Source organism: Impatiens glandulifera, chromosome 3 (genome assembly GCF_907164915.1).
Source record: "Impatiens glandulifera chromosome 3, dImpGla2.1, whole genome shotgun sequence".
Taxonomy (NCBI): Eukaryota; Viridiplantae; Streptophyta; class Magnoliopsida; order Ericales; family Balsaminaceae; genus Impatiens; species Impatiens glandulifera.
In genome coordinates, this window is record NC_061864.1 from 17,469,734 (window position 1) to 17,486,283 (window position 16,550).

A 16,550-nucleotide genomic window follows, 5' to 3' on the forward strand; every position below is an offset into this window, starting at 1 on the left:
TATTTCCAAAAGTTGTCAACAAAATATTTAGATAAGTAATGTTATTGAACTAATTTTGAAGCAAAATAACACATAATTTAATAAATTTGAGAATAAAAAGTATAAGTAAGTAAGAAGAAGAAGAAGAGAGCATAAGAAGAAAACAAAATATTCATCAATATTGTTTCAAGATGAAAAATAAACTCAAAATGACTGATTAATTCACAATCTATACTGAATTCAATTTGTTGATAATGTTAACTAAAATTGAACAAAATGGATTCACCATGTTATCATGCTATCACTATAATAATAATAATAATAACAACAAACATTAAGTTATATGGTACCTGAAGAAGAACAGCTAGAACAACATGACCCATGTCTGGTCAACAGCAACGCAATTTGTAGTTATATATCTTAGTATTATCACCCATTAAGCATTCAAACTATTCATCTGTAGTAATTCACCAACCAAAATCGACCGGTTTTGTTATGGTTATATGTCAATTGTCTTTTTTACCAGCTTTCTCCAAGGCTAAAGACCAGAAATCGTTAGCTTTGTTGCATAACTAGACTAAGTTCCATAGCACCTTTACCCAACAAACCACCTCTCCTAAAACATAGATAGATAGATCCCAAAATCAGAAAACAAATTTCAGATATTACACAATTCATGTTCATACAATACAATTCATGTTCATACCTGATAAAATCTGGAAGAACTTTTTGGATTTTCTGAAGCTGGACATTGCACTGCTTGCAGCATTCAATTCTGTGTTTGAACAAGCATATTATTTGTTAGAACTAGTCCAAGGGACTTGTTTGATGTGATTTTATTTGGATCATCAATCATTTAATTGGTTTATTATCCTTACTTTCAAAAAATAAAAACACTAGATCAAACAAGCATCAACGACAATACCTTTCCTCTGCGTGAAGATTAACTCCAACAGCTGGACGTGTAGAAATAGCTGTTCTGACTACTGGCCCAAACACAGCAACAAGCTTCAACAACATCTCAAGGGAAATAATGACATGCCTGTGTATAATCAAAGTACCCTTTATAAATAAATATACAATAATGCTTCAACCTTTAAAGTTCTAATACAGATTTCCCACACATTGAAGCATTCCAAATCAGTTATCAGCCAAAATAAATAAATATTGGTTCTCTTAAGGGAACTATATTAACAATCTGATTACTCGTATATACAATACTTATTGGAAAGTTTACCTTTCTGTTTTGCTGTCCAGCAAACCTAAAAGCAATGGTAACAAGGATTGAAATGTATCCAATGTTAGAATGTTCATCTTCTCCACAAGGACACTCAACACGTCTGCTAGTACCTGCATTGTTATGGAGGATACAGAACTATTTATAAGAACCAAAAATCCATTCCATAAATAAAATTCAATTATCGGTACTCACAGAATGATCAGGCAACTTCCTCATGGCATCTATTGTACCCTTGATGTCATTTCGCTCCCAAAAATGCCTAAGCACCTGCAAATTCATGTTCTTTAACTCTCAGCTCCTTAAAGAAACAGTACAATGGGATATAGTATTGAAGAGGTTAGAATAATAATTTTATTTATTTTTTGTGTGTAGATCTGTTTCCAAATACAGAAAATAATCAAATCTATCTCTACTAAATTTAGTTTCCAAATGCTTTTGTATTTTGGAAGCGTGTTCATATGCATAAACATAAACAATTAGTGTTTCGAAATATGGCCACATTTGGAATCACTTATAATTTATGCTTTTGTTGTGGATCTGGGTCCAAATGAGAAACAACCAAATTTATAAATCTGTCTAGCTAAGTTTAGTTCACAAACAGATTTGATCCAGATACAAAACATAAGAAAAAAAAAAAAAAAAAAAGAAGAAGAAAATCTGTGTTTTCAAATATTCTGGACAATTTAAATATTCTGAAAACATTTAACAGAAGTCTGAACAGGGAGCATGCACCTGTACTAACTTATCCCTTTATTCATTTAATATTAAAAGAATGCATGTAAATACGAAAGAATGAATCTCGTTAGTCAAAAAGGAAGGTAGCATCCAATCTGCAAAAAAAATCCCTTAAAAAAACCTTCCAAACCAACCTGCAGTTTGGTCAGGCGACCACGTAGGGTGCTTAAGAACATATCATGATTCTGCATCAATTCTTCAGTACTATTATCCACACTGGCAAATTTAGGTTCATTCTTGGTAATTTGTGGCTGCTTGCTTAAGAACATGTCATGATTCTGCATCAATTCTTCGGTACTATTATCCACACTGGCAAATTTAGGTTCATTCTTGGTAATTTGTGGCTGCTTGCTTAAGAACATATCATGATTCTGCATCAATTCTTCGGTACTATTATCCACACTGGCAAATTTAGGTTCATTCTTGGTAATTTGTGGCTGCTTACCCTGTAGTTTCCAATTACTGATAAGAATATCTGGGGAAATACAAGAAAACATCTGAGAAACCTCATAAGTGAAATCGGTCTTAATTACCAGCATGAAGGTTGATTGAGTTGTCTTAGGAGATACAACAGACACGGGGATTTTATCAGACTTTAATGTGTCACTTCTTTCAAACCTTTCAACCAGATTGCGTGTACGCCCTCGTATAACAGCCACTGTACAAAAAGAGTATAATATTGAATCAAGTTCAGCTGAATTTAACCACCTAAGCAAATGAGTACCATTGATGTCAAACCTCCATTTACATATCTAAATGTGTACAACAGCCACTGTACAAAATGAGTAAAAATCATTCTCAGTGAAAAATAAGTGGCGTTGGACACACCAGTTATGAGGTATAAACTTAAGAAACTGGGAACGCACCAGTTTCATGATGAGATGGCGTTGGATGTAATGATGTATTTTGTAACTTGTCTAACACATTCTTGACATCCAAATGCTTTTCTCCAATGGTTTCTTTAGCTTCATCATTTGTCAGAGATCTTCCACTGAAAGTTGAATTCACTGCCCTTTTATAATGACTTACTTTCTCCATAGCTTCAGATTCAACAACCACTGACGGTGTCTCTGTGTCAAATATTGTAGTTGAAAATGAGCGCTCATAGAGAGATTTAGCTGGTCCAGTAGGTCCATTCCTAGTATTTGAGATAAATTCTTTTCTTGGTGTGGTTTTGACTCTTCCATTAGGACTGTCCCTAGGCACAATGGTTGGTACAATAAAAGATTTGGTATTTGTTTGCACAAATGTTTTCTGTGCACCAGCTGTAGGACCTTGCCTAGGTTTTGAAATATTACTGCTTTCCTTTGAATCAGATGAAACTGAACTCTTAGTAGAGTTTATCCGACCAATTCTTTTCGAAGAGATTGGCTTTTCACCTGTAGAGTTGTAAGGTGGAAACTGCAGCAGGTTAGACAGCGGTTCAACTTGCATTCCATAAAATTCCAGCATGGACTATATACATAAAAATAGAATAAAAGGTTTCCAAATTTGAACAGCCAACACCAGTAGTTTTATATAAAGTCTTTGCACTAAATTGTAGTAAGAAATACTATATCAAACTTTTGTCCACATACCTATATAACATTTACATTTGTAAGTTCTAAGCATCATCTAAAACAACACTTACAGTCTACATAGATGGTTTTTATTTCTTTTGACTCATAATCCGGGGAGGTGCTTCGCAGTGTTGAGCCTACTCTCCTCTCATTTCCAGCATTTTCTTTTGAACTTTGTTGGACATCATGCTTTTGTTCACTGCAATTATTCTCCTCACTCATAACACCAACTGTGTATGGTTCAATTAACTGAAAAAATAAGTTGGATGGGCAATTATTAGAAATACAAGGTTCAAAAATGATGTTTGAAAAATGAGTTAGGGAAAACAACTTCAAGAATAAGTACCGAAATATCTGATGCCCACACACCAACTGAATTCTGAAAGAACGAGCAACCCAAGAGCTTTCCATCATGGATGCTGAGATCACTAAGCTTTGACCACCCAATATCCAATGCATCGTGACATATTACAGGTTCCCATGAATAAATCTGCAATTAATCAAGAAAATGAAAACTTGTTATTTTGTCCTCCAGACCACATCATTAGAAAGACCAAATGTAAAAGAATATAACCTTTAGGCTCTCCTCTAACCCACAGAAGAGAGTTCGGCCATCTGGGTGAAAGGCTATGTTGCACACACTGCTAACCTGGAATACAAAGAAAATGAAACAAATAAAAATAGTAAAGGTTACAATAAGTTGCAATTTCAGAATTACAAATATTGTTCAATATACTTGAATCACTCAATTTAGGTACCTCTGGTCTTGTAGAACCAATAAGTTCAAAACTTTCCAAATCCCAAAATTTTACTGTTTTGTCTGCTGAACCTGGGAAATATAACATATTAATTAAACATAGTCCTGCTAGTATCCAAAAACTGAGAGCATAAATAAATGAAAAGACAAGAAAAAGACAAATATTTTTTGAAGAAATGTCATAAAGAGAACTCCTTAATGATCCAAAACCAACCTGTTGCCAACAAGAACTCCAGTGGATGAAAATCTATGGAGCTTATATGTCCTTCATGGTACTTGAAGTCTTGGATAAGTTTTCCCGCAGTAAGGTCCCATATCTTTCCAAATGAATAATTATAAATCAAGTACAAATGTATTAGTTCAAAATGTGTTGATGATAGTTAAAGTGACTCACCTTCACGATGTTGTCAAAACCTCCAGAAACTACCCAACGACCATCAGGACTAAACTTAATTGTGCTAATTCCCCGACTATGGCCTGTATATGTGTGAATGCATTCTTTCTTTCTAATATCCCATATCTTCAGATTAGCATCCAGAGCACCGGATGCAAAAAAATCACCAAAAGGATGGAATTCAACAGTTGAGCAATTGGATTTGTGTCCAGTTAGAGTGCGAACCACTATACTTCAAGAGCAATTAGAGTAGCATATTAGGGCTTGTTATAAAAATTCAGTATAATATTATGCCTACAATTTCAATATTATTCATTAAATGCCAGGCAATCAATAAGTCCTCAATTAATCATGTTCAACTCGTGATCCATAAACGACAAAAATGATGAATTTATGTCATAAAAGGTGTTTAAGAAACCATTTAATGTTTTAGCTATTCTGCATCTTGGAAGGAATAAAAGGCCCATGTAATTGGACTCAACCCAAAGCAAAGCAACCTACTTTTTGTTTCTTCCAAATCCCAGAGTTTAATTGAGCCTGCGGATGCTCCAGCAAGCACTAACACCTCAGACGAGTTAAATGCAACAGATTCAACTGGGCTTGTATGACCACTCAGGCTCTGCATAAAGTAAGAAGGAATTCAAACCAACGATAAGTTTGATGCAATTGGCAATCTATCCATACATTTAAATCCAAATCACAACATCATCTATCAATATGAACAAACATTAGGAAGAATGAAGTAATGCTAATAACGGTAACTGTTTGCGCTAATTCCACTCGTGTTTCAACTGTTCGCGCTAATTCTACTCGTGTTTCAACTGTTCGCGCTAATTCTACTATTATGTTTCAACTGTTCACGCTAATTCTACTATTGTGTTTCAGCTGTTCACGCTAATTCTACTATTGTGTTTCAGATGTTCACGCTAATTCTACTATTGTGTTTCAGCTGTTCGCGCTAATTCTACTATTGTGTTTCAGCTGTTCGCGCGTTAATTCTACTATTGTGTTTCAGCTGTTCGCGCTAATTCTATTATTGTGTTTCAGCTGTTCGCGCGTTAATTCTACTATTGTGTTTCAGCTCTCAGTGCTATTAGAATACCTATGTTTGTCTAACAGACTGTGAACATTAACCTTATTTTAATATTGAATGTAAATATGATCTTTTCCCAATGTGCACCCCTGAAACCAAAATTCAACTTACCATTAAAGCTGTGGGCTTTCCTGTTGACCAAAGATTCACTTTGTGATCATCCCCCCCTGTAAGAAAGAGCCGACAATTCTTCTTCCCAATAGTCAAACAATTTACATTCCCAGAATGAGCTGGAAACTCCTCTAGTTTCAATTCAAGTCAAGAAAGCAAACAGATCAAGTATAAACTCGAATTCAACTAGATCAAGTATATCCTTATTCATTTTCAGTAGTTATAAATTATAATCAACTTATCTCCATAAATCAGCTAAACACAACAAATACTCATATCTCTAAACTAAAATTTCTTAGCAAACGATATGTATAGTATCCAACATTGCAATCAGAAACAAGCTGAGATCAACTATAAGGCACAAAAATGTCAGAAATGAACGCGGAATTCGAGTAAATCGTAAAGGATACGCAATTTATATACGCGCTTCGTCATTCTTTCTTCCATCCTTCCTTCCGATAAGCTTGTAATGCCTGAGTTTACTCGATGAACTCGACGATTAACGCCGATGATTGTTCAGGATGACGATAAGTTGATTGTTGAACACACCGAGAAAACCGCAAACACTCAATGACATGTATGCATTAACAAACACAGAAGCGGAAATCCAGATAGAAAGATGAAGAATTAGATTCACTGGTACTGAAATTCAGAAATCAAAAGGGAAAGAAGCAATCAACTTTTCACTTTTCTTTCTTTTGAGAAGAGCGCCCACTCGGTTCCTTCCCTTCTGCTGTTCTTCTTCTATCATATACACGGAAGAGAGAATAATATAATTTCCCGTTCTCTCCCAATTGACCAATTTACCCTTGATTAACTGTCTCATCCATTATCAGTCGGCGATTGCTCAAATTACCAAATTACCAAATTGCCCCCCATTTTTTCAAATTTTGTATATATGTATATATATATTAAAGTTAAATTATAGGTACTAAATTAGTCCAAAAACTGTTGTTAATATTTTTTACTTTAAATAGTAAATTATAATGATATACCTATTCTCATTATTAACTATTATAAATATTACTATTTTAGTTTGTGATATAATTAATTGTAAGGGAAGTTAAAATATTAATAATAAATATATATATATTTATTTCATATCAACAATTGTTATCTTTTATTATTATTAAAATTATATTGTATTAAATTATTATGATATTAGTATCGTGTTTACTTTAAATAGATAAGGATGTATTTATTATCATTATAAATATTACCATTTATATTGTTATACAATTAATTGTAGTATAACTATTACATGCCAATTTATAAAAACATTAAGAAATTACTGGTTAAGAAAATTATAATTATATTTCTAATTAATATATATATATATATATTAATTCTATTTTTAAAACAACCAGGAAATATATAAAATAGTAATATTATATAAATTTTATTAACAAATGTTATATTTTTATGATTAGTTAAATTATTTTATGTAACATAATTTTATTTTAATTCATAATTAATATTATATTAGTATTGTGTTATTACTATAGTGGTTTTTTTTTAACTTTAAATAGTATAATATATAATGATATATTTATTCATTACAAATATTACTGTTTTTTGTTATGTACTTAATTATAATATATTATTACATACTGATTTATAAAACATTAAGAACATATATAATAGTTAATCAAATAATGTTAAATTAGTAATCTCATATATAATTAAAAGGATATTAAAATTTTAATAAATATATTAATTTCATATTTCAAAAAATAATCAAAATGCGTATACTAAATATATGTTTATCAACAAATGTATCCGATTGAGGTTTGATGGGTTGTTTGGTCATTAAACATTAACTAATTCAAACTTTACAAGCTAAGATAATTTTTATTAGAATTCAAACCTAAAATAATTTATATTGTTAGACAATATCAGTAATTATTTTTATAAATCCTTAAAAAAAAAAGTCCTGGAAGAATTAAAGAAATCAGTTTTATTTTTTATTTTATTTTGTACTCGTTATTGATTATGAAAATTATTAGCAGGTTATTTAATTGTGTGACATTAACTCATGGTACTTACCCGATTTAATAGAATTGCCCAAATTTAGTTTTGGATTAGAACCTCTTAAATTCAATATATATCTAATTAATTCTTGAGTTATGAAAAAACAATGGGTTATAATTATTATTATTTTTATTTTAGAAAGGACCATGTAATCATATCTAATTTCAATTTAAAGTGTTATTATTAAGAATCAACATTAGAAATTTGTTTTTTTAAAACCAAAATTTGGTAATTAAGCTATTTGGTGAAATTTAAAACATAATTACAAAATGTGATAATTAATTTCTCTCTTTTTCTTAATATATGTTAAATTATATATTTATTTATTCTATTTTGTTATAAATATTAATGTTATCAATTTATTTTTTATTTTTTTATACTCGAGTTTATTAGATGCTTAGCATGACCCAAGTCATAATTCTATTTAAATTATAGGTTGTTTTTTAAGAATTGAAAAAATGTAACTCTTAATTTTTTAGTTTTTAGTTTAAATATATGAAATTAGCCCTCACCATTCATATTAATAACTTTCAATTCAATTATATGAGAATTCAAATCATAACTTTTGCTTTCTTCATCATTCTTACCACTTGAATTAAAACTCTTCCCATTTGTTATTATATTAAATTTTAAATAGTTAATAAAAATATCAATTTACTAATTATTCATCGTAGGAACAAAAATAGATAAATAGGTCACACAACAAATTATTATTAATAGATTCTCGAGAACGGCGATTAACTTTTCGACCGATTTTATCGACTTTCCTCAATAAATTTAAAAAAACGTCGTAATAATAATAATATTATGAATAATATACTTTTTGAACAAATTGATTCATAATGTCCACTAATTTCTTTTCCATGTTCATCATATAATAAGTCATCTCAATATAAACTACTTAATAATTAAAACATCCCTCATCTTAGTCATATTTCAAAATAGACTTCAAATATAAAATATACATTTATATATTAACTATTTAAAAATAACATTTTATCATAATCATACTAAAAAGTAGAATTATAAAATTATGATTGAAATTTTGTAGGTAAAATGTACAAATTTATAAAAAGAATTATAACACTAATGTATTTTGATTTTTTTTTTTAAATTTATATTATATTTTACATATAAATAGTAAGTGTCGGTGATGTTTCTTTATACCCGCAAGAAATTACCAAAAAGGACAAAGGTATCCAATGTGTTGCAACTTCAAATTTGTAGGATTTCAAAAAAGAAAAAAAAAAAACACATTTCGTTTAAATATTTTTATATTTAATTTGATCCTTAATTTATATGGTACTATTTCAGATAGAAAATTGTTAGGCATACCTATGTACCCTGTTTAAATCATATATTAAATTATTAACTATTTGTTCAAACTATTAAAAATTTATTCAAATAATTTATAAACAAAACCATAACATATTTTTATTCAAATAAAACTGGTATCCCTGAATCCCCTCCCAAAATCTGAACTGGTGAAACAGTATTACTGTTACTGATTTGACTAGGCATGCATGCATTTCCCAGTTTTTCAATCATTTGTAATTAACACATGAAGATTATAAAAAATAAAACACTATGCTAGTTTAGTATTTAATTAAATAATTTACACTTGTTGGGTAGGAAATCATTTAAATAGTTTATTATTCTTTTACCTAAACATTCGTTAATCAAATCAATACATTTATCAATTAAAATAGTTTTTTTAATTATTAAATGTTAGTATTTTTTACATTTTTCGCTAAATAATATATTTTTTCATAATCTAAAACCAAACAAGAATATTTTATTTAAATAAGTATTTTTTTTAAAATAATTTTCAGATTGTCGACAGAAAAGTGAAATATAATGTTTTATCATTATTCAAAGAGGAGCGACAGAAAAGTGAAATTTGGGAGAGAATGAGGAGTAAATAACGTGTAATTACATTATTGACTGAAAAACGGAAAAAAAAATATAAAGAAAGAGTATAAACAAGTTTTTTAATCATTCCATCACCTATTTTCTCTTTCAAATTATCTCTCCCAATCATTTCTTTTATTCATATTTGACATATTTTAAATTAATTTTAAATATCAATATAATAATAATTTTAAACAAAATTCCTTATAATTAAACAAAATCGTAAAAATGAAGTAATATATTTGTTAAATTTATTCGTTAATATTAATTAATATATTTTAAATTCTTTGATTCAAATTTGGTTGGGTGTAACAGACTAACAGTTGAACTATAATCACATAAAGGATTTTTTGGCATCATTTTATTGTTCATAGAGAACTTTATCCCTCATTATTTTTTATTGGGGATAAATCCTTTAGTCATTGTTGGTGCATAGAGTCTTACATCACTGAACCTAATTTTAATTTTGTTTCATCTCCTCCTTTAGTCAAGCAGCAAAAACATGTAAATATCATAGTCCGTCTCCTTGATGTCCTAAATTCTAGATTCGAGCGTGTTATGCGGTAAGTCTGGTTGAAGTGGTTGAGTGCATTTGCAGACTATATAGGGATTAGCCGCACTTAAACAAAGTCAAGCTCTTTTGTTTTAAACCCGCGACTAATCCGAATAATGATCATAACTAGCGTTCTCAATAAAAAAAATAACAAAAAAAAATCTAATTTGGTTTATATAATGATCCTATTAATTCAAGCTCATTTTTTAATGTAAGTTTTTTTTTGTTGTTGTAAACCAAGACTTTGTATATTGACTATTATTGTATCCATTGTTTTATCAATAAAATTCCTAACTTTATAAAAGAAAATGTTTATATCATTTTGTTATGCGGTTCTCATGGAACAAAATAAGCTACCAAAGGTCCAAAACCAACTCATTAAAAGGGCTATATGTATTAGGCCCAATGTTTAAAATCCACATAAGTTTTTATAATAAAAAAAATAATATTTTTGACACATAGAATTACAATAGAAATAATGAGGGTGAAATAGAAAAATGATAATTAACCTGATAATTTAAACTACATGCATGCGTCGGGTATAATTCTTACAAACACCTTAATTGAATTATGATAATAATTCTCTTTTTACCTAGTGCCAATAAAAATTGAATATTTTTCATTTTTCTTAAGGTTTTATGTTCAAGTCTGTTAAGTGCGTGTTTGTGAATTATGTGCTTAGTTCAATGAATAAACTGGCACAAAACTAATTATTAAACAAGAAAATGAATAAGTTAAATGCTATAAAATATATTATACATATTAATTATTAGAAATAAGGAAACTGATCCTAAAAAGTATTGCAAGTATATGATTGTGTGATTTTTATTATCCAATAATTTTTCGTTTCATTATTAGGCTAGTACTGCAACCCGGCTACTATCTTAAATTGACGTAACATGGGACCCATAAGAAATAAAAAAAAAAAGACAGAATAGCCGTTGGATCGAGTCAAGGCAATCATGAGTTGGCGCGAGATATCAGTGGATGATACCGGGCATAATCTCACATGTGTTCGGCCCATTTCCGTGTCCATGGGGTTTGTTTGGATTCAAAACTTATTTAACAAATATATATATTTTTTTAATTTAAAGCGAACATTTTGTTTTACATATCTTTTGTTTGGATTCGAAAGTTTTAAAGCATTATAGTGAGATCAAATATTTTAACGAATTTTTTTTCTAATAATTATATCCTCATTTTAGTCTTACATGTAGATGATTCATCATCTAGCTTGACATGGATATTTTTTAAACATTTCATCTTCTTTGTTGTGAATAAGGGGAAACATATTATAGACTTGATCAGCCTAATAATTGTGTTGCTCCAAATATATTAACTTTTTTTTTTATCTAATTTAATAAATGTTTTATATCAATAAATTGGTTTCCACTTCACTTAATAGATATAAATTGTTTTTTATTTGTAAATAATTGAATTCTTATAAATCACAACTTTTAATTTTTTTTTTCTATTTTGTTGACTTTGAACCCCATACAACTAAAATGTCGTGCACCAAACAAAACGCAATTATAGTGTTAGGACTTAAATTTGTAATTGGGGTTAAGAGTTCTTAATCTCAAGAACCAAGACTAAATCTATTATTTAAAGGGCGTGAGAAGAGAATAATGTTAGTATGCCTAACAGTCCGAAAATTGAAAACGACAAGGAAAATCAAAATACAGTAAGCTAAAATTTTCGCAATCTTATTCATATATGCAATTAGAGTGAATTCAACTTATATATAAGCCAAACCCACAAAAATATTCAGTTACAATTGTTCAAAGAGAGAAAGAGATTTAACGAGATATGATTTGCAAATAACAGAAATTGAAACAGACATAACAAATTCTAACTGTCCAGAATTGTAGCATTTCTCCCCCTTCAAATATTTGTCGTCGAGGACGAAGAGACCTTGGCCTGGTTAGCCTCTAATGTCATTCCTCCAATCTTAAAGATAACTCTTTTCTCTTGTTGTTCTGCAACTATTTATTGCGGTTCTGAGATATTTTCAGAAAGGCCATAAGGGGCCGGGCTATGGAACCGCAATTCTTGATAAACATTCGATAACATCCTTTCAGTTGTTTTACTAATTATAAAACTGACCATTTCCTCATTGTTTTTAGCTTTTCTGGGTCAGTAGCCACTCCATTTTCATTCAATATATGGCCAAGGAAAAAAGTTCATTTAAACGTATATCTTTGTACAACTAACTCACTTAGATGTATGTACTAATAAAAAATTATTTAAATTTTATTTATATATTTATTAATTAATATATTAATATATTTTCTCGCTCATTCTTTTTCATTAATTAAACCAATTAAATTAAATTTATTTTATTTTTAATTTATTATTATTTTTATATTAGTTTCTCTTTTTTATTTTATATTTATTTATTTTATCATAATTCTTAAATTTTCATTTTTTTTTAAATAATAATTTATTTATGAATTTTATGTTTTACTGTAATATTCTTTTTAAGAATTTTTATCATATTTAATTTAATATAAATAAAAATATAATTAATAATTTTTTATTTATTTTTGATTAATGACTTATAGTAGTAAAGAACATTGTTTTATCTAATATTTGATTATTATTCTTTTGTTGTTTGATGAATGAGTTGCTATTATTATATAATTTTTTATTATTAATTAATTTATTTTTGTGTTGAAAATGTTTTATTGTTGAAAGAATAAATCATTGTTATATCTAACATTTATACTAAATAATTTTAAAATAATTAACAATCAATATTAATATAAGAAGAAAATATAAAAAAAAAAGAAGAAATATAAAGTTAAAATAATGAAGTATGAATGCTCGTGTATATATATATATATAATTAAATTAAAATAATTAATAATAAATACTTATATAAAAATAATAATTTTTTATGAAAAAATAAAATAAAAAATTCATTAATTAATGAAAAAGAAGGAGAGAGAAAATATATTAATATTTAATTAATAAATATAAAAATTAAAAAAATAAAATTAACTATAGTTTATTAAAATAGGCTAAATGAGCCAATTTTTGATAATACGTATGTTTAAATGAACTTTTATTGGTACATACATCTGAATGAGCTAATTGTACAATTACATACGTTTAAGTGAGATGCATAAAATTTGTTTGCACCCTAAGCTACATTTTCTTTTGTTGAAGAATAACATTTGTTGTTGCAATGTTGTTACGACTTGGTATAAATATAAAAAAACTTCTTCTAGCTCTGATTATACACTAGGTGCCATCTAAAATCCAGGACATGAAGTCCTTCCGGACTAGTACCACAGGGGAAACAAAAGAGCCATGGATTCTAATTACTCCCCTATCCACTCAATTTTTGTCTTTCGCAGGGTATGATACCAGTATGAGCACATGCACACAACTTGCATGTCTTCTTTTAATGAGATACAGTGATGTTGTTCCCTGACTGGTGATAGGTCTTCAGGTTTTTGTAATAGAGTGTTGAAGTCTTCGAGCAGTCGATAGAGATCCTCAGGAATCTCTTTTAATGTAATTGTGATAAGTGAAACAAATTGGCATTCACGCTTACTCCTTATTTTCACCATAGCAACAACACTACATTTCTTTAATGACTTCTCCAGTTTGATTTGTGCATGAGATATACCCTGCAAGATAGTGGTTCTGCATTGTTTTTTCATAAGAGGGGGTAACTTTTCAAAATTCCAAGATGAAGGGCCTAAAGTAATCAGTCACTCAATACTTAGCACAATATCGTACCCTACCATAGTAAGCATCTTCATATCTGTTTGGTAATCATTTCCATCCATTGATCATCTCAAGTCTTAGAAAATGTTGGAGCATAATATATTGGATCCATCTGCCACTCAAACTGACAACACTTGGGTGGGCATGGTATCGTGGCTTATTTTTTTTCATAATCTTGTTATTTATGAAATTATGGGTATTGCTTGTATCAATCAGGATCACCACCGACAATTTTCCAATCTTGCCGAGAATCTAGAGTGTTTGGAAGTTATTAAAATCGGTCCATGCATGCAAGAAAATGGCAGGCTCTTCCACTACATCAGGCTGCAAATGAGGATCATAAAAAACCGGCTCTAGAGTGGGTTTTTAGAAATATAGTAAGTATTTTTGGTCATTAGCCGAGATTATGAATAACTTTGATTTACACCCATGGTTGGGTTCCCACTTTTTATTGCAAGTGTAACATATGCATTTCCTCCTCTTTTCATTCATTACAGTCGGGTTTATTTGCTTCATGTAGCACTGGTTTATGCTAGAAGAAGATGCACGAGAAGAATGCTTGAGGTCGGTAGTCTAGTTGGTGCTTGGCCATGCCGTGTTAAGATTGAATGGCTTGGGCAGCATCAGTAATTCAACGTTATACAAGTGACTGTTGCTCAACAGGGACATGTATGTCACTTCTTGGACCTTGGCCATCGACATGACTTCATTTAAGGATCCGAGAAATCGTAGCTGGATACAATTTACGATTTCCTCCCTCAACCCAAACATGTAGTAATCTATAACATACTCCCTCGAGATACTATATAGTTTTGGGGAAATTGACATGTATTGGATATTATATATTCTTGAACAGAACTGATCTATTTCAGGTTCATCAATTGTCTCATGGGATATAATGTGTGGAAGGCCCGAACTATAGTAAGAAGTCTCTCTTGAACACCTCCCACGTTATGGATTCTCTATCAATGCGTTGATGAAGATATGACCCATACCACATTCTTGCTTCACCAATAAAGTGAATGGAAGCAATGTCAAGTTTAGTTACATCATTAGTCATGTTCACCCTAAAAAACTACTCAACATATATAAGACAACCCTCCACATCGGTCCTATCGAACCGAGGGAAATCAACTTTGGTGAGTTGGGTTGGAGAACATATTGTTGGTTAGGATGGAAGAGCCTATTTGGGGGAGAGCCATGATAAGAAACATCATCATAAGCCCTGGAGCGGGGTTCTTGACCAAGAACAGACCCTCCTTCTATGGATGTCAATCTGTCTTCTATGGCATTGAACCTTTTGTCCATATTATTATTACTCAATTCAGTCATGTTCTGATGTAAGGCAGTTTTCATAGAAACTAATTGGTGGGTCAGACCTTCGATTAGGGCTTTAAGAGCATCCATCTCATCTTATTGTAGGGTTTCTATCATCCCAAAACTGTCTGGCTTTGATACCAAGTTGTTACGACTTAAATCTATAACTAAGATTAAGAGTTCCATATCTCAAGAACCAAGACTAAATATCTTATTAAAATGGCAGTAAAAGAGTTAGGAGAACAAGAGATTAAGTGGTCTAGAAAAAAAAGATGAAACAGTAATGAGAAGAGAATAATGTTAGTATGCCTAATAGTCCGAGAATTGAAGACGACGAGGGAAATTTCAGTTACTACTCAAAGATGATTTTTTTTAACAAAATGTGGTTTGCAAATAACAGAAAATGAAGCAGATATATAACAAACCTATCAGTCCAGAATTGTAGCACATAGCCTATCAATTTTTATCTTGAATCACTATGTACAACATTTTATGTTTAAAAAACAATACATTTTTAATTAAATATCTTAATTTTTTAGTAAATTGGCTGCCCTGGAGAGTGAGTTGCCTTAGCTTGAGGCTTACTAGGTTTACTCAGGATCGACCCTATAGAGGGCAAACAAAAGATTGTGTTGATTTCTCAATGATATTGCTGGTTAGTTCGATGCTACATGTACGGGTAGTGTAGGTATCCATTAAGAAAGTGTCACATGTACAAAGAGAAAAAAAATTAACAAATGAGAGAGGTGATACTTACTTTTGTGTATATGTGTCACTTTATGAGTGAGATACAGGTAGTGCATGTACATGTAGCATCGAATTAACCGATATTGCTAGAGTTGATCTTCGACTAAGGCCTTGTTCTCTATAGGTTATTTTAAAACCTAAATAAAATCAATTTTCCAATCAATCACTTCTCACCAATCACATCATTCAGTTCATTAACCAAAATACAAAAATACCATCTATTTTAAATTATTATTTTTTATTTTATTTATATATATCAATACCCTTTAAGTTTTTTTAACCAAAAATAATCATTATTTTCTCAAAATCATCACCCATCATGTAAGTTTCTCTCTCTTAAATTAAAAATAAAAAAACTACAACCGAAGAAGGCCTAACCCATTAG

At 29.9% G+C, this 16,550-nt stretch overlaps 1 protein-coding gene across 2 annotated transcripts; it reads right to left on the reverse strand.

The window, feature by feature from the left end:
* Window positions 1-189: 189 nt before the first annotated feature.
* Window positions 190-6,597, reverse strand: LOC124931948 (katanin p80 WD40 repeat-containing subunit B1 homolog KTN80.4-like). 2 transcript variants are annotated; one of them, XM_047472536.1, is made up of 17 exons: window positions 6,279-6,597; window positions 5,869-5,999; window positions 5,166-5,283; window positions 4,665-4,891; window positions 4,485-4,587; window positions 4,272-4,342; window positions 4,088-4,162; window positions 3,860-4,003; window positions 3,585-3,762; window positions 2,821-3,333; window positions 2,488-2,612; window positions 2,089-2,400; window positions 1,412-1,486; window positions 1,217-1,329; window positions 905-1,021; window positions 686-754; window positions 190-595 (listed from the first exon to the last, which is right to left on the reverse strand). In XM_047472536.1, exons 1-17 carry the CDS (start codon window positions 6,313-6,315, stop codon window positions 535-537), a joined length of 2,469 nt encoding a protein of 822 aa, XP_047328492.1. In that variant the 5' UTR covers window positions 6,316-6,597; the 3' UTR covers window positions 190-534. The 2 variants fall into 2 exon arrangements, with proteins under 2 accessions (XP_047328492.1, XP_047328491.1); XM_047472535.1 differs by having other exon boundaries at window positions 5,869-6,002.
* Window positions 6,598-16,550: the final 9,953 nt, after the last annotated feature.

Coding starts and splice junctions, on each gene's coding strand:
- LOC124931948 (XM_047472535.1), bottom strand. CDS start 6,315: ATGGAAGAAAGAATGACGAAGCGCGTATATAAATTGC. Junction 1,330..1,411: donor GGAAGTTGCCTGATCATTCT/GTGAGTACCGAT, acceptor ATAACAATGCAG/GTACTAGCAGACGTGTTGAG. Junction 596..685: donor GTTCTTCCAGATTTTATCAG/GTATGAACATGA, acceptor TCTATGTTTTAG/GAGAGGTGGTTTGTTGGGTA.